This window comes from Sapajus apella, unplaced genomic scaffold (assembly GCF_009761245.1).
Source record: "Sapajus apella isolate SASKATOON/1434 unplaced genomic scaffold, GSC_monkey_1.0 scaffold95, whole genome shotgun sequence".
Taxonomy (NCBI): domain Eukaryota; kingdom Metazoa; phylum Chordata; class Mammalia; order Primates; family Cebidae; genus Sapajus; species Sapajus apella.
The window spans coordinates 6,162,105-6,187,382 of NW_022437035.1; the positions used below are offsets into that span (position 1 = coordinate 6,162,105).

The window sequence follows — 25,278 nt, forward strand, 5'->3', positions numbered from 1 at the left end:
GCCCTGGTTGTAGGGACCCAGCAGGAAAGAGACTGCACTGAAGGGCAACATTACCAGGAGAGGCATGTCGTTGGGGGTCAACCGGCCCCTCTCCTCGAGCTTCTGGGGTGTGCTACTGGCCCCATCCCCTTGCAAACCACAGTGCTGGAGGATATTGCTGAAGACCTGTGAAAGACAAGAACGGGCTCTCCCACATCATACCGAACCGGGGCTGGAACCCCTGGCTGCAGCCAGGGTCGGGTGATCTGAAAACTGCCTTGGAGTTTCTTTTTTTACCCCCACTTCCTCCCAATCCTGCCTTGGAGTTTCTGAATATTTACCCATGGTTCCAGGATACAAGCTGAGACAATGACTTTCTTTAAGAGTGGGGTCAGACTAAAAACTATGTAAGACAGAGATGATGAGAGCATCCTTCTTGTAAGAGTGTGAAGAGGATTAAAAAGACAACCTGGGGCCAGGTGTGGTGGCTCACTCCTATAATCCCCAAACTTTGGGAGGCCAAGGATGGAGGATCACTTGAGGCCAGAAGTTCAAGACTAGCCTGGGCAACATAGTGAGATCCCCATCTCTACAAAAAATTTTAAATTAGCTGGGCAAGATGGTATGTACCTGTAATCCCAGCTACTTGGGAGGCTGAGGTGGGAGGATCAATTGAGCCCAGCAGTTAGTTCAAGGCTATGATTGTGCCACTGCACTCTAGCCTCGGTGATAGAGCAAGAAACTGTCTTATAAAAAAAAAAATAGCCCCCAGAATCCTGTAGATATTATCTGACTGTACAGGCCAGGCAAGTATGATAATGAACATTTAAGATATACCTTTAGCAATGCATAACACAATCCCCTGTAGATGCCTATTTACAGAAACTACATTGAAATAAGACAAATCAACAGTGAGAGGAAAACAGAGTCCATCGTAGGTACTGAACTGACTGTGCCATCTTTAAGGAGGCTAGCATGTAAGGATTTCAAAACTTACCGTGGACAGTGGATATCGCTTGGTGGTGGAATTATGGGGGAACAGTAATGTTCCTCTTTCTTTTCCAAATTTTCTATAATGAACATTATTTTGTGAAATAATTTTGTAAAACTTTAAAGTTCTTTTTTGAGAAACACTGGTCTCTTAGAGGGATAGCCTTAGAAGCATATGGCTGTTGGCAAGCAACACAAAATGCAAGCCAAACTCTTTCTGTATGAGCGCCAGCCAGCAACCCTCAGACTTCAGTCTTGTTCAAGAGGGAAAAGGGCAAATTTTAAAGAGGTGTAGTCAGAGGTAAGACAAAGAGACTGTCTGGGGAAATGGGGGAGTCAGGGAATAAACATTTCCTCAGCTCTTCCAGGAAAGTCAGGGAGGTGGCCTGTCCTCCAAGCTCAACCTCCCCTGGGCAGGGCTAGGAGCTGGTACCTGAAGGATGGTAGGCATGGTTTCATCTAGGTCATTGTAGTAACTCGGCTGCTGTGTAAAGATGTTTCCTAAAAAGAGAAGAGAAAGGTCGGAATTGAGAAAAGGTGGGGGATCAGGGGAGTGAAGAGGACATATTACAAATGGTTGTTAGCATGTTCTGTGACCTTTCACCCTTTTCCTAATCCTATCTGCAGTCAGGACCTAGGCGGAGTCCTGGCCCCAGGCCCTGCTGGCAGTGAGCTTTGGCCTAGCCTAGAAGCTTCCCCAGGGTGGGGGAGGAAGCTTGCTCAGTATGACTTAACCTTTTAAGCACTTCTGTCTAGTGCATTATGTAAAAGACCTGCCCTGGTCAAACCGGCTCACCCTGATGTCCCCAAGGAGTGATCACACTTGGGCACCGTGCCTCCTATGACAGCTTTGGCTCTGAAAGTTGGAGTTAAGTCATCCAGGAAAATTAGCACATAGGATCTCTTTGCTCAAGAAACATAGATGCAATAATCCAGGACTCTCCACCAATGTGAGGAGATTCCAGGGAGATATTTCTCTAGAAATTTCATACCTTTCATTTTTAGATATGCTAACCATACTAATCTATCCTACTCCAAGGTGAGAGGCCTGAGAAGGACTTGGAGATAGATTTACCACACATTTGCAGTTGTTCCTATAAAATGAAGTTTGTCTCTGAGTGTTTACTATTCTCCAAGTGCTGCTGCTATGAGTACACAGGCTCGAGCATATGGTAACTGGAACAGAAACCAAGTGCTCCAGTTGCCCAAATGGTGAGACAGAGAGGGAGGGAGGGGGAGAGGGAGGATCACAGCTAGCTTGGGGACGTGACAATGTGAAATGTCAATGTCCTTAAGAGGCCAGGGTTCTCATCCCCCTATAATCCCAGTATCTAAGGCTGGCTGACAGTCAGGATGTTCTGAATTTCAGCTGTTTTCTGCCTTTGAGCAGGTCTGTCTTTGGTTTCCTTATTGATGACCCTGCAGCCCTTGCTGGACCCTGGAGGATTTGAAAAATGAATGAGATCAAAAGCCAGATGGGGCAGGGTGCGTTAGCAAGACTAGGTGGCTGGACTTTCTGTAGGCACTTTCCTGGATGCCACTGCATTACTTGATTCCAGAAAGCTGAGTTTTACCAGCCCAGACTTGCTCAGTACCTCCTACCTCCAGATACATGCTGATCCCATAACCTGTGAAGGTGTGCCCAGACCATCGGCACCCACCTCCTACTCCTGACAGGTAAGGATAGAGCTATCTCCCCACCAAACTCTCTTCTTCCTATAAAACCCTCCTATCCTACCCTCAAGGTTAAGTCGAAACTCTTGACCATGGCACAAAAGGCCCCGCGAGATCTGGCCTCTGCAGACATCCCAGGACACTCTTTCCCCATTCCCCACATTGCACTCCTCCCTTGCACCATTCTCAACCTCAGATGAGCCCTGTCCCCACCTTCTGTCTGGAGTGCCTTTCTAGAGCTAACTCCACCATAAGGCAGGTGTCATCTCCTCCAAGCAGTGCCTCCTGACCCAGGCATTAGGAGAGATCTCCGCTCACAATTCCCAGGGCCATACCATGTTCTCCACAGCATCCCAACCCCCTCGCACTGGAGAGGCACCCTCTCATGATGCTTTCAGTGCTGCAGTCTGAGGAAAGTGAGGTTTTACATGCATCAGTATAGATCAAATTTCATACTCTGTCTTTGGGATCTTCTAAGTCCCTTTCCTCACCTTCATCTGATTCTAATGACAATGACGATCTAACTTTTGATCTCCTAAAGAAATAATAAAAATGTAAGGAACAGCAATGGCATCCTTTGAAATGTCTGTTCTCAGATGAAGGCATTTCAGAAACCCAGGGTGAATGGAGACACTGACAAGTAGATCACTGCAGTCCACAATCGGGCCAAGGCCCAAGTTGTTCCTGGTTTGCAAAGCAGCACCAAGACACTAACAGAAAGGTCTTGCTTTCAAAATTGTACTTGTTGATACAAAATACCAGCCTTGAAGGTTAAAAAAAAAAAAGGTGGGGCGGGGGTAGGGATAGATACTCAGGAGGCTAAGGTGGGAGGATCCCTTGGGGGGGGGAAAAGAAGGCAAGGTAAGGAACTGAGCTTCTACTCACAGAACACTCAACCAGTTCCCTTTCTCCCACCTTCTTTGCCTTGTCAATCCTCTTACAAGTCATCACTTTGCCTGAGTTTCTGCCGTATAGAAATCGGAGGCTACCCCTTCTTATGCCTTCTGCTCAAAAATTCAACGGAGAGCTGCTGTGTCTGTGTGTGTTGTGTGTGTGTGTGTGTGAGAGAGAGAGAGACAGAAACTGCAGGCCCCCTCTCTGCATCACTTCCTGGGGGGGCGCGCACACACACACACACACCCCGCCCCGCTCTCAACCACACAGTGAAGGGGCTCCTGAGGCCCGGTCTTGACCTCTTTTGTGCTGAATCCCCTCTAAGAGCAAAATAAGGGGCTCTCCTTAATAAGCCAGTTTAGGGTTCTGAGCCTCAGGGTCTGAGAACTCTTATAAACACCTCAGAATCTATGAGGGAGGACATTTTTCTGGACAGACGCTTTCATCTGATTCTCAAAGGAGTCAGTGATCCGGATGATTAGGAGCCCGGGCAGTTAAGTGAGTAGGCTTTTTCACTTCCACATCAACACACAGTCCCCTCTGGAGCCCTGCAGCCATCTTACACGCAACAGGTCCCATGTCGAACCTTGCCTCTACTCACAGCTCCCTCTCCCACATCCCAAAGAGCCTTTTTTTCTGCAACCAACACCAGTTCCAGCTGGCCTCACCAGGTCCTGCTTAAATCTGCTTCCTGGATTTCCTTTTCTTCCTCAGTAGCCCAGCCAGGCTCTCAACTTCAAACCCACAGATGCATGCACCTCCTACAAGGCCTCCTGTCTCCAGCTCCCCAACCTGCATGCTGCCAGATGAACCTTGTTACCAGATGGCTCCTTGCCCTGCTCCAAGCTCCTGGAGGCTCCACAGCCTCATCACACAGTTAAGAGCTCATGCTTACCAACGGCTGTGACATGCCAGGCATGGTGCTGAGCACTCTACTCATGCTATCTCAACAACCCAATTTTTTTTTCTTTTTTGAGGTAGAGTTTCGCTCTTGTTGCCCAGGCTGGAGTGCAATGGCACGATCTCGGCTCACTGCAACCTCTGCCTTCTGGGTTCAAGCAATTCTCCTGCCTCAGACTCCTGAGTAGCTGGGATTACAGGCGCCTACCACCATACCCAGCTAATTTTTTGTATTTTTAGTAGAGTCAGGGTTTTACCACATTGGCCAGGCTGGTCTTGAACTCCTGACCTCAGGTGATCCGCCCACCTTGGCCTCCCAAAGTGCTGGAATTACACCGTCTGGGCCTCAACAACCCAATTTAATCCCTGCACCCACCCTATGGGTAGGTATATTATTAGTCTTCCCATTCTGTAGATGAAAAAACTGAGGCTTAGAGTAGTTAACTAACTTGGTTAAGGAGACATAGTTAGGAATAGAGCTGTGGTGTGAATTAGGCAGTTCAATTTCAGAGCCTGCCTTCTTAACCACCAAGTAATACTGCTCCCCAAGTGCTAAAGCCTGGCCCGGAGCCCTTCCCAATCTGGCTCCAACTCCCTCTCCCCTGTCTCCTGCTGCTGCCCTCCTGGAATGCTCCACTCTCTAAGCAAACTGGCCTAATAATTGTTTCTCTAACTGTGCCTTCTGGTGCTTGCTTGCTGTATCCTGTCAATATGTGGTAAAATTACTAGGAGTCTTTCTTTGACAGGGTCTAAGAGACAGAGTCTCACTTTGTCACCCAGGCTGAAGTGCATTGGTGTGATCATAGTTCACTATAGCCTCAATGTCCTGGGATCCTCCTGCATCAGCTTCCAGAGAAGCTGAGACTACAGGGGCATGCCACCATACCTGGCTAATTTTTAATTTTTTGTAGAGACAGGGTGTCACTGTGTTTCCCAGGCTGGAAAAAAAAAAGATTAACCGACGATCAGGAAATAATTAGATATGAATGAGAAACCAGAAATTATTCCAACGAAAACGCTGCGTGCAAAATTTCTTTTCTTGTTCCCGAGGTGGAGTCTCGCACTGCCGCCAGGGCTGGAGTGTAGTGGCATGATCTGCAGTGGCTCACTAAAACCTGTGCCTCCGGGGTTCATGCGATTCTTCTGCCTCAGCCTCCTAAGTAGCTGGGATTATAGGTGCACACCACCACACCTGGCTAATTTTTTGTATTTCTAATAGAGATTAGGTTTCACTATGTTGGCCAGACTGGTCACAAACTCCTGACCTTGTGATCCACCTGCCTCAGCCTCCCAAAATGTTGGGATTACAGCTGTGAGCCACCACGCCCAGCCACAAAATTTCATATACACTATGATCAGGTACGGTTTAAGAAAAATACAGAGAGGGGCCGGGCGCGGTGGCTCAAGCCTGTAATCCCAGCACTGTGGGAGGCCGAGGCGGGTGGATCACGAGGTCAAGAGATCGAGACCATCCTGGTCAACATGGTGAAACCCCATCTCTACTAAAAATTCAAAAACAAATTAGCTGGGCATGGTGGCGTGTGCCTGTAATCCCAGCTACTCAGGAGGCTGGGGCAGGAGAATTGCCTGAACCCAGGAGGCGGAGGTTGCGGTGAGCCGAGATCGCGCCATTGCACTCCAGCCTGGGTAACAAGAGCGAAACTCCGTCTCAAAAAAAAAAAAAAATACAGAGAAAAGACTAGAAGGAAAAAATAACCAAATGGTTGTTTCTTGTAGAAATCTGGTAATTGCTTTCCTGCTTCTCTATACTTTATATCCTTTCAATATTTCTTAAATTAACATGTATTACTTTCACCATTAAGAAAAAAAAAAAAAAGAAGGTAGGAAAGAATAAAGGAAAGTGACCCTTAAAAGGGACAGCTCAGTTTTGTAACTAGGTATTTAGAAGACTGTGTCCTACAGTCTCCAGGTGAGGAGAGCTGGCAGGGGTGTCCAGGGTGAACACCTCTCTGTGCTGGGCCCAACACCACGAGCTACAATTCAAAGCGGAATTCACTGGGGCGCTCCCTCTGTAACATCCCACATGCTTCTGTTTCTTTTTTTTTCTTAACTTATTTGTGTGTGTGTGTGTCTGATCAAACCTTCTGGCCCTCTGCCTGCTAATGGGATCCAGCTACTAATGTCCATTCCTTGTGCAACCCAAAAAAGCCCTCTATGAACTCTGTCCCCACCTGCTCTCAGCAACAATGCAAATCGTGACATTTCTGAGGCAGTGCCACCATCCCTGAAGCAAAGCGTGGCAGAGCAAGAGCCTGACAGTCAGGTCTACATGGACACATGTCCTGGCTGGGTCACTTATTAGTCATGTCCTCTCAGGCAAGTCCCCTACATTTTAACCTCAGTTTCCTTATTTGTAAATGGGGATGATGACAGCGCTTATCTTACAGGGCTGCTGTGAGGATCCAATCGACATAGCATATGTGGAGTTCTTGGCAGCATGCCAGGTCCCCAGAACATGCTTCAGTAAAGGTTAGCTTAGGTTGTTCTTACATTCATCACCAGAGGAAACTTCCCCCATTGCTATGTTTGACGCATGGCCAAATGCATACTACTAATACACTCTCAAGCCGGAACGGTGGCTTACACCTGTAATCTCAGCTACTCAGGAAGCTAAGGCAGGAGAATTACTTGAGGCCAGGAGTTCAACACCAGCTGGAACAAAACAGTGAGATCCCATCTATTAAAAAAATATTTTTTTAATTTGCCAGGCATGGTGGTGTGGACCCGTAGTCCCAGCTACCTGGGAGGCTGAGTTGGGGAAATAGCGTGAGTCCAGGAATGTGAGGCTGCAGTAAGATATGACTGCACCACTGCACTCCTGCCTGGGTGACAGAGTATGGCCTTATCTCTCTTCTTTTTTGATTTGAGATGGAGTCTTGCACTGTCCCCCAGGCTGGAGTGCAGTGACGCAATCTCAGCTCATTGCAACTTCTGCCTCCCAGGTTCAAGTGATTCTCCTAAGGTTTTGCCCCTTTAAAAAAAAAAAAAAGTTTCCAGATCCTTGAGGAACTGTCTGGCACAGTTTTGTTTTCACCTCCCTAGGTAGTGTCACTACCTACTCATTTTGAGGCGACACTCATATATCTGTTAAGTAATTTCCCAAGACTCCCTACCCCTAGTGCCCTGAATCCCCAGGCACTGTCAAAGTGCTGGCCTTTGCAACCTTCAGTTTGGCATGTGGGGGCCACCTCGGTGCATCCTCCCAGTCCCACATCCTACACACCTATCATCTTCTGGAGCAGTGGTGAGTTGCCTTTTCCAAAGAGCACGCAGAGGTCCAGGATCTTTGGAATGTCAAAGAGGAAGTTATTGTAGAGGATTTCTCCAAATGCAGAAGGGGAAATGAAGTGATCCTAAGGAAAAATGCAGACAGAAAGGACAGAGATTTTCTGAACGCTCATACATTATAAATAGCAAACTCATGAAGAAACAATCTTTGGGTCCATCAAATGGGGACTGGCTAATCAATGATGCCTTATGCATAGACCTGGAGCACTGGCCATTCTCCCCCTTTTTTAATTTTTATTTTTTTAAAGACAGGGTTTCACCATGTTAGTCAGGCTGCTCTCAAAATCCCGACCTCAGGTGATCCACCTGCCTCAGCCTCCCAAAGTGCTGGGATTACAGGCGTGAGCCACCACGCCCGGCCGATTCTCCCCCTTTTTAAATCTATTTATGTCTTTGTGTCTCCAGACTAAACACCCCCATGACTTTTAGAATTGGTTGTATTATCATTTTTTTTTTTTGTTTTCGAGACAGGGTCTGGCTCTGTCGCCCAGGCTGAAGTGCCATGGTGCAATCTCTGCTCACTGCAACCTCCACTTCCCGGACTCAAGCCACTCTCCCACTTCAGTCTCTCGAGTAGCTGGGACTACAGGCATATGCCACAACGCCTGGCTAATTTTTATATTTTTTTGTAGAGATAGGGTTTCCCCGTGTTGTCCAAGCTGGTTCTGAACTCTTGATCTCAAGCAATGAGCTTATCTCAGCCTCCCAGAGTGCTGGGATTATAGGTGTGGGCCATGGTGCCCAGCTTCCCCTTTTTAAAAATCTCTTTTTATTTTATTTATTTTTTGAGACAGTCTCACTCTGTCGCCCAGGCTGGAGTGCAGTAGTGTGATCTCGGCTCACTGCAACCTCTGCCTCCCAGGTTCAGGCAATTCTCCTGCCTCAGTCTCCCAAGTAGCTGGTATTACAGGAGTGTGCCACCACTCCTGGCTAATTTTTGTATTTTTAGTAGTGACAGGGTTTTGCAATGTTGGCCAGGCTGGTCTCGAACTTCTGACCTCACATGATCCACTCACCTCAGACTCCCAAAGTGCTGAGATTATAGGTGTGAGCCAGCATACCCGGCCCATTCTCCCTTTTAATGTAAAAAGAAACAAAAGCATGCCATAAAACAGTCAGTTGGGAATTCATCTTGAAATATTTGCAGATAAATTAGTATGATATCTGGGATTGCTTTAAAATATTTCAGGAAAGAAAGAGAACTAAGAGGGAGAGATAAAACAAGATTGGCAGAATGTTGATAATTGTTGAAGGGTACATGGGATTCATTGTACTTTGTATATGGAAATTTTGTATTTGTGGCTGGGTGTGGTGGCTCATGCCAGTAATCCCAGCACTTTGGGAGCCTGAGGCAGGTGTGGATCATGTGAGGTCAGGAGTTCGAGACCAGCCTGGCCATCAAGGTGAAACCCTGTTTCTACTAAAAATACAAAAATTAGCTGGGCGTGGTGGCACATGCCTGTAATCCCAGCTACTTGGGAGGCTGAGGTAGAAGAATGTTTGAACCCTGGAGGCTGAGGTTGCAGTGAGCCGAGATTGTACCATTGCACTCCAGCCTGGGCAACGAGAGTGAAACTCCATCTCAAAAAAAAAAAAAAGAAAAAGCAAATTTTTTATTTCTTTGGAAATTTCCAATATAGGCCAGGTGTGGTGGCCAGTGCCTCTAATCCTCGCTACTTGGGAGGCTGAGGAGGGAGGACTGCTTGAGGCCAGGAATTCAAAACCAACTGGGGCAAAATAGCAAGATCCCCTCTCTCCAAAAAATTTTAAAAAAATTAGCCAGGTGTGATGGTGTCTGTAGTCGTAGCTACTTGGGAGGCTGAGGCAGGGGGATTCCTTGAGCTCAGGAATTTGAGGCTGCAAGAAGCTATGATTGTGCTACTGCACTCCGGCTTGGGTGACAGAGACTCTGTCTCTAAAAACAAAGGAAAAGGAAAACGAAATGTCCATGTTAAAACATTTTTTAAAAAGCAAGATCCTATTTTTTAAATATATACACACACATACTCCACACACATTCAAAGGGAACAAATTCCCTGAAGAAATATGCATGTAACAGGGTTGGGTGTGGTGGCTCATGCCTGTAATCTCAGCACTTTGGGAGCCTGAGGTGGGAATATAACTTGAGTTCAGGAGTTCACAACTAGCCTGAGAAACATAGCGAGACCTTGTCTCTACTAAAAATCAAATAAATTAGCTGGGCATGATGGTGCATGCCTGTATCCTAGCTACTTGGGAGGCTGAGGTGGGAGGATCACTTGAGTCTGGGAGATTGATGAGCTATGATTGTGCCACTGCACTCCAGCCTGGGCAACAGAGTGAGACCCTGTCTCAAAAAAACAAAAGAAAGAAAGATGCACCTAACAGTGGTTATTTTGCAGGGTGGAGATTTTGTGGGTGACATTCACCATCTATATAATATTTCTGCAATGTTTGAGTTGTTTAGAGACAGCAATATTATTTTTAAAGTCAGGAAAATACAGTAAAGATTTTCTAAAAGAGTATACAAGTTGCTTTAAGAATTCAGAATTAATGTTTTTTCCCTCTGACGCACAAGTCAAGGCAGTCACGCGTCAGCTGGCAAAGAGCCCTCGGCTCCCATTGATGGAAACACTGGGTGTAACACAGACCGACCCAGTGAATTAAAGGATAAGGAAGATGGCACAGATTTCTTCCCCAACAGTGGGAATAAAGGTGGAGGGGAGACAAAGAGGAAATTTGATGCTTCCAGAGCCTTCCTTCCCAGGGGTGGAGAGCCCGGCACAGAGGTGTTGGGTGTCGGGTGACGACCTGTCACGGGATCAGGGGCTTACTTTGGATTCCTTGTGAGTGGACATGCGGAGGAAGGTGAGAAAAACACTTCGATGGAGGCGCTTCTGCATGTCAACAACCTCAGGGGCTGGGGCCACCCACTCGTCAAACTTGCGGGGGACATAGCGCAGGTAGGAGTCCAGGCACTTCTGTAGGGTCTCGTCAAAGATCACCTAAGCCAGGAGACAGAAGAGAGCGAGGATTTATCCCTGATGCCCCAGGGGTTTGTGGGTGGACTGTGCAGGGGCTCAATGCCCATCAGCCCTGCCCTATTGCAAACACTCTGACCCCAAGGGACCAAGGAGTTATGAATGAACTGAGGGCTAAACACAAGATTCTAAAATTGACACTTTGAAAGGTGTGTAAACATTAAGATTGTGATACAAGACAGAGCAATCCAAACCACAATTTGCTGTTAAGGATCCAGTGTAAGAAGTAGACAAAAAAGCACTTCCTAGGGGAAGAAAAACAACAGCAACCAACCAACGGCATGTCATGTGCTTTGTCTTAGCGTTAATTTTGATAGAATGTTACCTGGCACCAGAATTTATCGTGAGGCAAGGCCAGGAGCCAGTCGAGGTCATTGGCTACGAAGGTGGCGCGTTCCAGGTACTCCTCCACTAGGGCGGGAATGTTGTCTTTAGGGGGCGGTTTGTATAACACAAAATACCGGTCTGCCTTCTGCTCGGGGTGCTACGGATCCAAAAACCACGTGTTAACGTGGCAGAGGTTAGTCAGCGAGGGCCCATTTGCCAACCCACAGCAATGACAACACCTGGCTGTTCCAACCGGTGACCCTCCAAGGAGCTTTTAAGCATAAAGAACCAAGTGTATCTAACAAAGAGGGCATGGTTGCATCCAGTGAACATGAGGTGGTAATTAAAATCCATGTTTTCAGAGTATATTTCACAACACGGGGAAAGGTTAAGGGAAGAGAAAGCAGGATACAAAACTCTCTATTTAATATAATCAGTTTTTGTTTTTCTTTTTTAGTAAAAGGCAAAAGATTTATTTGTTCTGAAGAAAAACCAGAGCATAGTTTTTGGTTTTTCAAAACTGTAAATATATTCACACACTGGTATCAATTTTTAAAAAAGAAGTTGGGGAGATGACACCCCAAAGCTAATAGTAGTTATCTCTAATGGGTGTGGAGGGTAGGAGAATTTTGGCTTAAATAGACTTTCCCATTAAAGAAAAAAAAGGAACATATATTCATATATTACTTTTTTTTTTTTGAGACAGGGTCTCACTCCCATTGCCCAGGCTGAAGTGCAGTGGCATAATCTTGGCTCACTGCAGCCTCTACCTCCTGGGCTCAGGTGATCCCCCACCTCAGCTTCCCGAGTAGCTGGGACTACAGGTACGCACCAGCATGCTCGGCTACTTTTTAAAATTTTTCAGTAGAGTTGGGGTTTCGCCATGTTGCCCAGGATGGTCTCAAACTCCTGGGCTTAAGCCATCCGCCTGTCTTGGCCTCCCAAAGTGCTAGGTTTACAGGTGTGAGCCACCTTGCCTGGCCACATATATTACTTTTTAAATTAATTTTTAATTATATAATTTGACATGAGCGTCTTTTCTTTCTAAAACTTAAAAGAGAGCACAGAAGGTGAGTCACCTGGGACTACACTCCCATGTCCACTGCAGAGGCAACCACTCACAATCTGGTGGGTGTCCTCGCAGGCCTCTTCCAGGGATTTACATTAAATTATACCCATAAAAATGATTTGTTTGGGTCTGTTCTTTTCTTACACAAACAGCATTGCACTCTTTGTATCACTATGCTGTATCCTTTTTATAACCAAAAAAAAAACTTCAGTATTTTTTTTTTTTTTTTTACAGAAAAGATTCTAATCAAGTAACTGTAAGTGGCAGCTTACAATAACAAGTTCTCCCTTCTGGCCCTTACTTTGCCATGAACAAACCTTACTTTGTTCACCATAAAAAAGATGAGATGAGTCACTTTTCTCCTCTGACTATATAAGGGGTGCTTTCTCTGGGGAAATGGTAACAGGAGGATGGCCAGGCAGTGTGTCAGCTCTTATCAACCACAGTCCATTTACTTCCAGGTCTGTTGATCCACGGGATATAGAAAAATTGAGACTGATAAGAAGTCAGCCTCAAGAACCATCTATACCTTCCTACTGCCTTAGGCAGGTTTCCAAACTGTAGAGCCTGTGGGTACCACAAGGATTCTTCGAGGCCACCTATCATGTGGGTCTGCAGGACCCCCTCCCACTTAAATCAAATTTAAATCGTGGAACTGTAGGTACAAATCTGTTGAAAAAGATTTCTGCTGGCTGAAACAAGTTCAAAACAACTGTCAGGAGCCAAAATACATCTCCTTAGTTTCCAAGCTTCCTCCCTCCTCTATCTGTTGACATTTTACCACTTCCCTCACTTCTCACTCAGGCGAGGCTACTTATTCTTCCAACACACACACACACACACACACACACACACACACACACACACACATTCTCTCTCTCTCTCTCTCTCTCTCTCTCTCTCTCTCTCTCTCTCATCTCTCTTGCTCACTCACTCAGGCCAGGCTACTCATTCTCCCAGCACACACACACACACACACACACACACACACACACACACACTCACTCTCTCTCGTCTCTCTCTTGCTCACTCACTCAGGCCAGGCTACTCATTCTCCCAACACACACACACACACACACACACACACACACACACACCCACCCACCCACCCACCCACCTCTGAGATTCTACTTTCCCTGCCATCCCACAGGGGGAAGATGGACATCTAAATCACCAAGTGAGCACAAAACAGAGGAAGTGACAGCTCAAACCTGGCAGAGGGACTTTGGAAAAGCAAGAGGGAATTAATAGCACCTGGAGGATAAGGGATGATTGCAGAGCAAGCAGCCTTCCTCCAAGGCTCCAAGCATTCAAGCCTTGGAGGATAAGGACAATAAATGAAAGAAACAACATTTTTATGGAGGCATAAACATGGGCCATGAAAAAAGGGCACAGATTGCACTGGGCAGGGGGAGACACATTTGGCGAATGCTGGAATGATGCAAATGAAAGCCGCCACTTATTGTGGACCTGCCCTGTGCCAATTGCTAAGCAGGCACAACATACAGCCTATTTCTTTTTTAATCTACAAAAACAATTTAAAAGAGACATAGTATTGGCTGGGAGCAGTGGCTCACACCTGTAATCCCAGCACTTTTGGAGGCCGAGGTGGGTGAATCACCAGGTCAAGAGATTGAGACCATCCTGGCCAACATGGTGAAACCCCATCTCTACTAAAATACAAAAATTAGCTGGGCATGGTGGCATGCGCCTGTAGTCCCAGCTACTTGGGAGGCTGAGGCAGGAGAATTGCTTGAACCCAGGAGGAGGAGGTTGCAGTGAGCCGAGATCACACCACTGCACTCCAGCCTGGCACCTGGCGACAAAACAAGACTCTGTCTCAAAAAAAAAAAGAGAGAGAGAGAGACATAGTATTCATCCCATTTTAGAGGAGGAATCAAACAGTAAGGTTCAGAAACTTTCCCAAGGTCATGGGATTAAGGAGGCAACTGAGGCAGTATTTCAGCCAAAGCTTACATTGCAGACCTATTAAGTGACCTGTGGTATCTGTGTGCCATCCTGGTCTCACTGCTCATCCTTCTGACCCCAGCTCTGATCTCACCTCCTCCAGGAAGCCTCCCTGACTCCCACCCCAGCTAGATTAGGAGCTCATCTAAGCTCTCCCTCAGTACCTGCATTCTGTACTCACCTCTCTATGCCACTTGAACAGCATTAAAAGTGCTTTCAGACCAGTGGTTTGCATGGGGAAAGGGTGGGAAGAAGGTATGGATTGCAGAGAGGCACAAGAAAACTTTTAGGGGTGGTAGAAATGTCCATTAATGATGATGATAGTTTCATGCATGTATACAGATGGAAAAACCAGTCTTACTATGTATTTTATGTTTTAATTTAAAAAATTTTGGCTGGGTGCAGTGGCTCATGCCTGTAATCCCAGCACTTTCAGAGGCCAAGGTGGGCCAATCACTTGAAGCCAGGAGTTTGAGACCAGCCTGGCCAACACTATGAAACCCCATCTCTTATCAAAAATACAAAAATTAGCCAGGTATAGTGGCACGTGCCTATAGACCCAGCTACTTGGAAGGCTGAGGCAGGAGAATCGCTTCAACCCAAGAAGCGGAGGTTGCAGTGAATCGAGATCATACCACTGTACCCCAGCCTGAGCAACAGAGCAACACTCGGTCTAAAAAAAAAAAAAAAAAAAACAGAGTTTCATCATGTTGCCTGGGCTGGTCTTACTCCTGGCTCAAGTGATCCACCTGCCTTAGCCTCCCAAAGTGCTGGAATTACAGGTGTGAGCCACTGGGCCCAGCCACGAGACTATTTCTTTTGAGTCTTCAAGTATGTGCTATTCAAATAGTAGATCCTCAACCACTGTTAGCTCTACGAATCACCCTAAAAAGGTGGTGTGGTGACTACCCTTTGGCTAGAGATCATGCCCCAAGCTAAGGCTAAATGGACAAATATATCTCACTTGGGTGGACACGTATCTTAGTACAATCTTTCAGGAGCTTCCCATGGCCTGCAGAATAACACTCTTCAGTCTGCCAACAAGACCCCTCCTCGATCAGCCCACTGTCTCCCTCAGCTCGTCCCTCTTCCCACCCTACACCGCATTCAGTGCTGCTGTCATTGTCCCTGCTGTCATCACCATTATAATAACAATTTATTGAGTGCTTACTATGTTTCAGGCACAGTGCTCATTCACAGACATCTCATTTAATCCCTACAACCACCCTGCAAAGCTGGTCCTATTATTATCATTTTTGGATTTGAGGTTTAGAGAGGTTCAATAACTTGCCCAAAGACACACAGCCAAATATCCAAATATGTGTGAGATGAACACAAAGCCTGTACCTGCTAACTCTGCTATACTGCTGCCACCTCAAGTGACTTGTGGTTAGTGTGAGAGTCAGGCTCTCTCAAGACTCCAGGGCTGCATACTAACGTCATCCTACGAGGTCTAGCTTTCTCCTGTTGCTCTGCCCAGCTAGTGTTAAGTCGCCCTTCAGTACCCAGTTCAGAAGCCCTTTCCTTCAGGAAGCCTTCCTGGGCTGCATGGGCCCTCCTACCAGGCCCAAGACCTCTCTGCCCCTACACATCCCACTGGTCTGGATCAGCGGCCCGGGCTCTGCACTCATGTAGCAGCCTCGACTTCCTTCTATCACAACCCTGATCACACTAGAGAAGCTACTGGTCCAAGTAGCCTTCCAGCTACTTGGAAGGCTGAGGCAGGAGAATCGCTTCAACCCAGGAAGCGGAGGTTGCAGTGAATCGAGATCATGCCACTGTACCCCACCTTTTTCAAGTAAGTTCATATTCTTGGGAAAACAACAGTGGGTATAGAACTGTTAGGCTGTGGGCTCCTTAAGGGCAGAGACTATGTCTGTTCTCTTTATAGCTCCAGAACCTGGCACATGGCCTGGTTGCAGTCCCTGTCTCATGTACCAAATGTTTTCTGAGAGCCTCCTATGTGCCTGACGCTGGAAATCAGGAGTAAACGGCAAGGACCAGGCCGCTGCTCTCACTGTGCCCACAGTCTTAAAAACCCTCATGTTCATTCGGTATGGGGGGGAAGACTGAGGTGGAAAATCATACTTGACCATCCAAGGAGCCAGTCTCCATCAGTATTTCCAATAGAACTTTCTGCAATAATAGAACTGCTCTATATCTGTGCTGGCACTCACCACATGGGGCCATTTTAATTTAAAAGCATTACAATTAAATTAAAAATCCAATTCCTCAGTCCACACTTCCAGCACTATTCATGTTACAAGTGCTTAATAGCTACATGTGGTGAATGGCTACCTATTGGGTAGCTATCGTACCGAACACAACACTGCTAGATGTTCTGATAAATATCTCCACATATAAAAAGGAAACGAGAGGCTTTATAGCAGAAAGATTAAGGATATATGTCCCTAGGGTCTGCCTCGCTAGGTTCCCATCCTGGCTCCTCTAACTTCCTAAGTCTGTGACTCTGAACTCTCAGCTTTCTCATCTGTAAAATGGGGACAATCAAAATATCTATTTGTAGAGTTGTGATGTGGACTAAATGAGATAATCCGGGTGAAGTGTTTAGAATGGTCTGGCACAGGGCAAGTGCTCTATAAATGTCAGTCAGGTACTACTATTAGAGAGTATTTAGGAAGTAATAAGAAGCTATCTAGAAGGCGGAAAATAAAACACCAAGTTCCTGTTTCTCACGACTTTACGCAAACCCCTGGAAAACACTTCCTCCCACCTTGTTCAAGTAAGTTCATATTCTTGGGAAAACAACAGTGGGTATAGAACTCCAGGGCCCGTGTCTATCTCCTTCTTCGGCAGCCTGACACCTCTCCATGGCTGTAATCTCTCTCTGCAGCTGGTAATCGAAATGTTCACAGCCTCCTTATTTTTCAGTCTCACAAGTCCTGCCGGAGTGTCTGTACGTGGTGCTTCTTATCCCAGTTGAGACAAAAGACAGCCCAACCTCTGAAATCAGTGTTCCCACCAAAATACGGATAGCAGCTTAAATAGCTCTGAAAATGCTACCTGAAACCTGAACACCCTCCACAGGGTCAAATCCCCAAACCCAGCTTTGGGCTGGATCCATTTCTAGCCCAACCCAGCTGAATGAGAACTACCATCAGACTGATTTGAAATTAAATGCTTTGAGGAGAAGGTGCAGGGTGGTGACATGGAAAATCCTACTCAAATTCAAGCTGCTGCTCAGAAGGAAACTCCTACTCCGGGCCTGGAAGGGACTAGTAGTGTCTCAGCTACTGAATTACTGACCATGGCCCTCGGGTCATTCTTGAACAGATAAAGAAGGAATTTTGCTTTTTGCTTCTGAAATTGCAAGACTGACAATATCAGGCTGAATGGCCTTAAGGCACCGGCTCACCAGCGCTGGTGAAGTCCTCAGCTTTCCTGTCTTCGGGTCCTTGTGGGTGATCTGGAGTTGGTCCAGGGGCAGAGCTGGCATTGTGCTGCGTGACCCTCCTGAAAGGAATATGGATGGGAAGAAGAGAGCAGATACACAGGCTCCTGGGGGCAGGGCCTGCTCTGGGGCTGATCCCAGAGTCAGAAGAGAAGCTTCAAAAAAAAAAAAAGAGAAGCTTCAACCTCTCGCCTTAGGAGGCTCCTGTTGTGGTCCAGGAAGGACCTGGTTCACACACCTACTAACCTAGACAAAGTGACTTTTTTTTTGCATACAGCAGTTCTCAATTGTAGAAGAAAATACTTCCCCAAATGACTCCTGATATATTTCCACTGACTTTTTTTTCTGAGACGGAGTCTCGATCTGTCACCAGGCTGGAGGGCAGTGGTGCAATCTCGGCTCACTGCAACCTCTGTCTCCTGGGTTCAAGTGTTTTCCTGCCTCAGCCTCCAGAATAGCTGGGACTACAGGTGCGTGCCACCACACCCGGCTAATTTATGTATTTTTAGTAGAGACAGCGTTTCACCACATTGGCCAGGATGGTCTATGGTCTCAATCTCCTGACCTCATGATCTGCCCGCCTTGGTCTCTCAAAGTGCTGGGATTACAGGTGTGAGCCACCGCGCCTGGTCTTTTTTTAAGAGACAAGAGTCTTACTCTGTTGTTCAGTGCAATGGTACAATCATAGCTCACAGTGGCCTCTAACTCTTTAGCTAAAGCAATCCTCCCACCTCAGCCTCTGAGTAGCTGGGACTACAGGCATGCACCACTATGGCCAGCTAATTTTTAAATTTTTTGTAGAGACAGGTTTTATTTTTTGATAGATGGGTTCTTACGACATTGCTCAGGCTGGTCTCGAACTCCTGGGCTCAAATGATCCTCCTGTCTTCATCTCCCAAAGTACTGCCTCAGTCTCCCAAAGCATTCTCAGGTGTGGGCCTCTGTGCCCAGCCTATTTCCACCCACTTTGAGAAGTACTGGCTAAAAATACTTAGATTCTCTTTATTATGGCTCCAGCTCTGTGAGCTCAGTAGCCTATGAGCTCTATGAAGACAGTGCCCAGGGCTCTCCTCTTGCTACCTTTTCTGTGAGCACAGGATTAGTACAGAGGTGGCCTCACCAAATGTTTGAAGAACAACTGTATATAAGGACACTCCTTTTAAAACTCTAGCCAGATTATAAGTCTTTTGAGGGTTGGAGCCATGGGCATCATTCCTCACTTGTGGAGGATGTTAAGATTTTACAATCTCTTTAGGCTTCAGGGAAGAAATCCACGGAAGAATAGAAGGACATGCGAAGAAGGGAAGAAGGACATGGAAAAAGAGAAGGGCCAGGGAGAAAGAGAATTCATAGAAAACTGACAGTGCAAGCTCCTTTCTACAAAGGCTCAAACTGACCTCATAGGTGGCAGATCCCATGTCTCCTGTCCTGCTGTCCAATGTTCTTTTCACAATATCACTTGGCCTGACCCACAGAAGGGTCATATGTGTTGGATGAATCATGGAATAGAAATAAATTAGGCCTCTCAAAAAACATGCCATAAAAGGCTGGCACAGTCTCAATGACAACATGAAGAGAGACAGAGGCTAGGGTGATGAAACTGTCACCTCTTGAGCCTTCACAGACAGGTGGAGGAGCATGGGGGCCATGAGCTACCAGGAGTGCCATATCTCAGATACTGGGCCAGGCTTAATGAAGGGCTCCTCTAAGGGCTTTTCTTTTCTCTCTCTTTTTTTTTTTTTTTTTAAACAGAGACAGGGTTTTGCCGTGTTGCCTGTGCTGGTCTCAAACTCCTGAGCTCAAGCAATCTGCCTATCTTGGCTTCCCAAAGTGCTGGGATTATAGGTGTGAGCGCCTGGTCTCTAAGTGCTTTTCTCAGCGTTAACTTACTTGCCCATGTTAACTGGCTTTACACGTATTAATGCTCACAAAAACTCTAAGGTTAGCTCTATTACAGAAGATAAGAAATTTGCCCAAGGTCTCACAATTAGTAGGTGGTAAAGCAGGCTGGTTCTTAACCATTGACTATACTGTGTCTAATTTAGTTAAACTTAGGGGTAGGATAGGGTGAGGGGGTGGAGTGGCAGTCAAAGCCCTTAGAGGAGAGCCTGAGTAGTCTTGATAATAGAGACTGGCCAAGGGCGGGCACAGTGGCTCATGCCTGTAATCCCAGCACTTTAAGAGGCCGTGGCAGGTGGATCACCTGAGGTCAGGAGTTAGAGACCAGCCTGACCAATATGGTGAAACCCCGTCTCTACTAAAATTACAAAAATTAGCCGGGCATGGTGGTGTGCACCTGTAGTCCCAGCAACACAGCTGCCTCCTGCTGAGGCAAGAGAATCACTTGAACCAGGGGGCGGAGGTTGCAGTGAACCGAGATTGTGCCACTACACTCCAGACTGGGTGACAGAGCAAGACTCCATCTCAAAACAAAACAAAATGATAGAGACTGGCCAGGAAAGAAGGGTAATCAAGGCAAAGGAAACAGCAGAGCAAAGGCAAGGAGGTGGAAACAGCCTGGTACCCAAGGAACCCTGGGCCCAGCCTGTTATATAGACTGTGAAGAACCCCACCCTAGAAGGAGTAATGAGAGAGGACCAGTCTGCCTAGTCCTCCACACCTGTTCCAGCTCTAGGATCCCAGAAGATCAGACACACATGGTCTCTGCATACATGAGGTGGCCTGAAAAAAAAAATCACAAGGCAAAGTAATGAAGGGCTTGGGGTAAGTTTTCATCTTTGCTAAGCATAGATAATATCCTCTGCTGCATGTATTTCTAATCAAGTTACTATCTTACTAGCCTCTCACAACAACCCAATTAAGGACAACAAGGATTACTATGCTCAGATGTTCAAAAAGGGACCCTGATTTGCTCAAGGCAAATACATTAGTGGCCAAGCTGAAACTGAAGCCCAGGTCTTTTGCTATGGCACCTGGGGCTCTTGTGTTGAATATGTTGGAATATATACATATATATACTTTTTTCCTAACCCTCTAGCCATGTTGGAAGGCGAGCTGGAAACACCACTGGTCTGCACACTAGCGCAGAAGTCTAAATGACTCACAGGATCAATTCTTTCCAAGCTCGCCCACTGAAGATGGCAGTGGGAGTGATGGCAGTGTTGAGACACAGGGTGGAGAAAAAGTCATGAGGAGGCGGCAAGTCTCCACCCTTTAACCTCTAGGCCCCACAGTCCAGGCCTAGACAGGTAGAGACAGCACTTGCGTTAAGAAGAAATTCACAGCCAGGTGCATTGGCTCATGCCTATAATCCCAGCACTTAGGAGGCCAAGGCGGGAAGATTGCTTGAAGCCAGGAGTTTGAGACCAGCCTGAGCAACACAGTGAGACCCCATCTCTACAAAAAATACAAAAATTAGTCAGGTGTGGTGGCACACACCTGTAGTCCCAGCTACTCAGGAGGCTGAAGTGGGAGGATCACCTGAGCCCAGGAGATCAAGGCTTCAGTGAGTCGTGATGGCACCACTGCACTCCATCCTAGGTGACAGAGCAAGATCCTGTCCCAAAATTAAAAAAAAAAAATTTTTTTTTTTTAAAGAAACTCACTTCTACAAACCATTGCCTGGCAGGGCAATTCAGGGCTAGCCTGGTGTGGTGGTAGGGAGAGAGCTACAGTCCTACAGTCTGGGTTCAAATCCTGGCTCCACCTTTTCTTATCCATTTTGAGACCTTGAGACAGTTCCCTAACCTCTCTAACCCTTGATTGCCTCTTTTGTAACATCGAAATTGTAATAGTCTATAATCTCGTAGGATTGGTATGAGAAGTAATCAATGCGAAGTGTTCAACCCAATACGTGACACATAATAAGCACTCAATAAAGTTTAGTTGTTGTTATTATTCAAGTCCCAACCAGAGGCAAGACACTCTGGGCTTCCTGGTTTATTCAGCCAACAATTCCGGAATACAGTCTGGGTCCTAGGCGTATAACTAACAAGTGACTATCATTTGGTGTTAAAGCTGCAACAGGAAATTTCCAAAACTAGAACACAGTAGAGAAAGGATGGATGTTACAAAGAAGGTGATCTATAGCTTGGATGTTGAAGAACAGGGGGAGAAGGTGAACATTCCAAGCAGAGAGCAAGCATGAACAAAGGCTCAGAGTCTTAAAATGTATGGCTTTGGGTTGGGTGTGGTGGCTCCTTCTTGTAATCTCAGGACACTGGGAAGCTGAGGCAGGAGAATCACTTGAGCCCAGGAGATTGAGGTTGCAGCAAGCCACGATCACGTCACTGAACTCCAGCCTAGGGGACACAGTGACACTATGTCTAAAAAGTGTGGCTTTGAAGAAAGAGGGAGACGTTTGGTGTTGCTGAAAACACAAGGTCAGATAGGGGATGACAGAAATGAAGACAGAAGAGAAGCTGGATGGGGAAGACAAGACCTGTTTAAAAAGAGCCTCAAAATAGCTTGAACCCGGGAGGCAGAGGTTGCAGTGAGCTGAGATAGCGCCATTGAACTCCAGCCTGGGCAACAGAGCGAGACTCCATCTCAAAAAAAAAAAAAAAAAAAGCCTCAAATGCTACACTAAAGAGTTTGGTATTTCATTTGAAGGTAGTGAGGAGTTGTCTAAGTATGGGGGAGACATAATCAGAAAGAGATGATGATAACCTGGTGGCAGAGAAGACCTTTTATGAACCATAGGAGAGCAAACACTATATTAATCATTTCATTCATTCAATTTTTTTTTTTTTTTTTTTTTTTGGGTGGGAGTCTTGCTCTGTCACCGAGGCTAGAATACAGAGGAGCAATCTCGGCTCACTGCAACCTCCGCCTCCCAGGTTCAAGAGATTCTCCTACTTCAGCCTCCTGAGTAGCTTGGATTACAGGCACATGCCATGATACCTGGCTAATTTTTGTATTTTTAGTAGAGAGAGGGTTTCACCATGTTGGCCATGCTGGTCTGAAACTCCTGACCTCAGGTGATCTGCCCATCTCGGCCTCCCAAAGTGCTGGGATTACAGGCATGAGTCACTGCCCAACCATTCAAATATTTTTGAGCACCTAGCATGTGGCAGGCACTGATGCCCACAGAATACCAAGGTGAGCAAGTAAGAAACCTGGTCCTGCCCTTCACAGGGTTACAGTCCTAATGGGGAAAGACAGATACTTTCACACTTAGCCATACAAACAAATAAAATGCAATACCATGATGTAGCTATGAAGGTAAGGCTCATGAGACTGTGGCAGCATTTAAAGGAGAGACCTGCCTGTAATCCCAGCACTTTGGGAGGCCGAGGCGGGTGGATCATGAGGTCAAGAGTTCGAGATCAGCCTGGCCAAGATGGTGAAACCCTATCTCTACTAAAAATACAAAAAAAAAAAAAAAAAAAATTAGCTGGGCATGGTGGTGTGCGCCTGTAGTCCCAGCTACTCGGGAAGCTGAGGCAGGAGAATTGCTTGAACCTGGGAGGCAGAGGTTGCAGTGAGCCGAGATCGCACCACTGCACTCTAGCCTGGGCGACAAAGCAAGATTCCATCTCAAAAATAAAAATAAAAAAATAAAAGAGAGACCTGACCTGAGGGAGAAGGGATGTTAAGGAAGACCTGAGTTTTTGACTGTGGAAATTAACTAGGCAGGGCCAGGCACAGTGGCTCCCTCCTGTAATCCCAGCACTTTGGGAGGCCAAGGCAGGTGGATCATGAGGTCAGGAGATCGAGACTTCATCCTGGCTAACGCGGTGAAGCCCCGTCTGTACTACTAAAAATACAAAAAAAAAAAAAAAAAAAAAATTAGCTGGGTGTGGTGGTGCATACCTGTAATCCCAGCTACTCCGAAGGCTGAGACAGGAGGATCGCTTTAACCCAGGAGGTAGAGGTTGCAGTAAGCTGAGATCATGCCACTGCACTCCAGCCTGGGTGACAAAGCGAGACTCCATCTAGGAAAAAACAAAAGAAAAGAAAAGAAATTAACTAGGCAGGCCAGGTGAGGTGGCTCACAGCTGTAATCCCAGCACTTTGGGAGATCGAGGCGGGCAGATCACCAGGCCAAGAGTTGGAGACCAGCCTGGCCAACATGGTGAAACACCCTCTCTACTAAAAATACAAAAATTTAACCAGGAGTGGTGGTGCGCATGTAATCCCAGCTACTAGGGAGGCTGAGGCAGGAAAATCGCTTGAACACAGGAAGCAGAGGTTGCTGTGAGCCAAGATTGAGCCATTGCACTCCAGCCTGGGCAACAGAGCAAGACTCTGTCTTGGTGGGGAGTGGGGAAGAAATTAACTAGACAGTCTGAACTTTTAAGTTCCAAAAGGACAAACAACAATCATGACTATGTCTGTGTCCACCGTTGTATTCCTCTGTGGGGCAGGGCAGCAAAAGCCAAAAGCTAGGAAAGGGAGGGGAGCTCCCTACAAGCACCCAATTACAGTATGGCCTGGGAGCATTCCTGGGGCTACTGCTCTTTCAGTTTCTTTGTCACCATTCCTCTAGTCTCTCAATAGAATATTACTCTCCTCAGAGACCTGATTGCTTTGCCTATAGTATCCACTCTCTCAGTTACTGTAATAGCTTTAATGATCTAGTGCATTTGCTTGTCGTTGGCCATCTCCTCCCACTAGGCTGTAAGCTCCATGAGGGCAGAAACCTTGTCTGTCTTGCTTTCTTTGTATCCCCAATGCCTGTATCTGTGTCTGGCACATAGGAAGCACTCCACAAATATTTGCTAAAGGAATGAATGAACCCTGAGGGAGCTGAAGCCCCAGGTGTGAGGATGTAGGGGGACAGTGGCTGGTCCAAGGCCACTCTGGGGCCGAACTTCGATCCCGGGGTTCTTGACCCTGGCGGCCTAGCCTCAGGGGGTGGCTCAGAACTCCTCCAGTACCATAAGTGTTGGCCCCGCAATGGAGGCCAGAGGGTGAGAGAGCCAAAGCTGCCCAAGGTACAGCCGCGGCTCCTCCGGGGCCCCGCGCTCCGCATCCAGCAGGGACCAGCCACTCACTCACCTCGGCGGCTCCACCACTGGCTCTCTGCCGCCGCCGCCGCCGCTGCCAACCACGGTGACAGCTCCCTGCGATCCCGCACTTCCGGGGTCAAACGGCGATTCCGCAGGAGCAGACAGGAAGTCTCGGCCTAGCCCCCGCCCCCAGGGCGAACTACCGCCCGGAAGCTGGACCAGGTCCCCACCTCTATTCCTAAGACTCCGCCCCGCACTCGGCCGTCTGTAGCCACGCCGCCATCCCCTGTTACCTCCTTTCCTGCTTAAGCAGGGGATAGGTCGGCTGAGGGCGGGTTATGTGATTACACCTCTTGGGAAATCCAAGTATGGCACCTGAGAAGGCGTCTCGGAATCCCAGGCTTCCACCTTCTGCTCGACCTCCTTAGTCATCGTTTTACATATTTAATCCAGAAGAGAAATTTTAACAAGTCAAAAAGCACGAACATAACGTTAAGCAGATGTGCAGGTACAGACTACGATTTCATTTACAGGAAATTCTACAACAGACAGAACTCATGAGTGGCGATGGTGTTAAGATTGGTGGTTTCCTCTGGGGCTGTGGACTGGGAGGGGCCACAGTGAGGCTGGGGTCACCCACTGTCTTCATCTCGGTGATAGCCTTGTAGATGCTTTGGAAAATTCATCACACTGTACACTTAAGATTGGTGCACTTTTCTGTATGTATGTAATACAGTTGTTTTTTTTTTTTTTTTTGGAAGGTACAAGTATAGCTATTGTAAGAAAAGGATGCAATTATTCTACAGAATGTCTCAGGTAATG

The 25,278-nt window shown here is 46.9% G+C and overlaps 1 protein-coding gene across 11 annotated transcripts in view; it reads right to left on the reverse strand.

Annotated features, from left to right (window-relative positions):
- The window catches only part of ASCC2 (activating signal cointegrator 1 complex subunit 2), a 49,054-nt gene extending 24,430 nt beyond the window's left edge, over window positions 1–24,624 (reverse strand). For 2 of the 11 annotated variants that reach the window (XM_032256816.1, XM_032256813.1), the window contains exons 1-8: window positions 24,506–24,623; window positions 20,163–20,224; window positions 17,507–17,604; window positions 11,092–11,250; window positions 10,560–10,730; window positions 7,682–7,811; window positions 1,403–1,470; window positions 55–165 (exon numbers count right to left, since the gene is read on the reverse strand). In XM_032256816.1, the coding sequence (XP_032112707.1) occupies window positions 55–165; window positions 1,403–1,470; window positions 7,682–7,811; window positions 10,560–10,730; window positions 11,092–11,250; window positions 17,507–17,587 (720 nt within the window). In that variant the 5' untranslated portion in view covers window positions 17,588–17,604; window positions 20,163–20,224; window positions 24,506–24,623. Of the gene's footprint in view, window positions 1–54; window positions 166–1,402; window positions 1,471–7,681; window positions 7,812–10,559; window positions 10,731–11,091; window positions 11,251–16,864; window positions 16,978–17,506; window positions 17,605–18,939; window positions 19,007–20,162; window positions 20,225–24,505 lie in introns of those variants that run through there. The other 9 variants (XM_032256820.1, XM_032256818.1, XM_032256821.1 and 6 more) reach the window with 7 other exon arrangements.
- Between the last annotated feature and the right edge of the window lie 654 nt (window positions 24,625–25,278).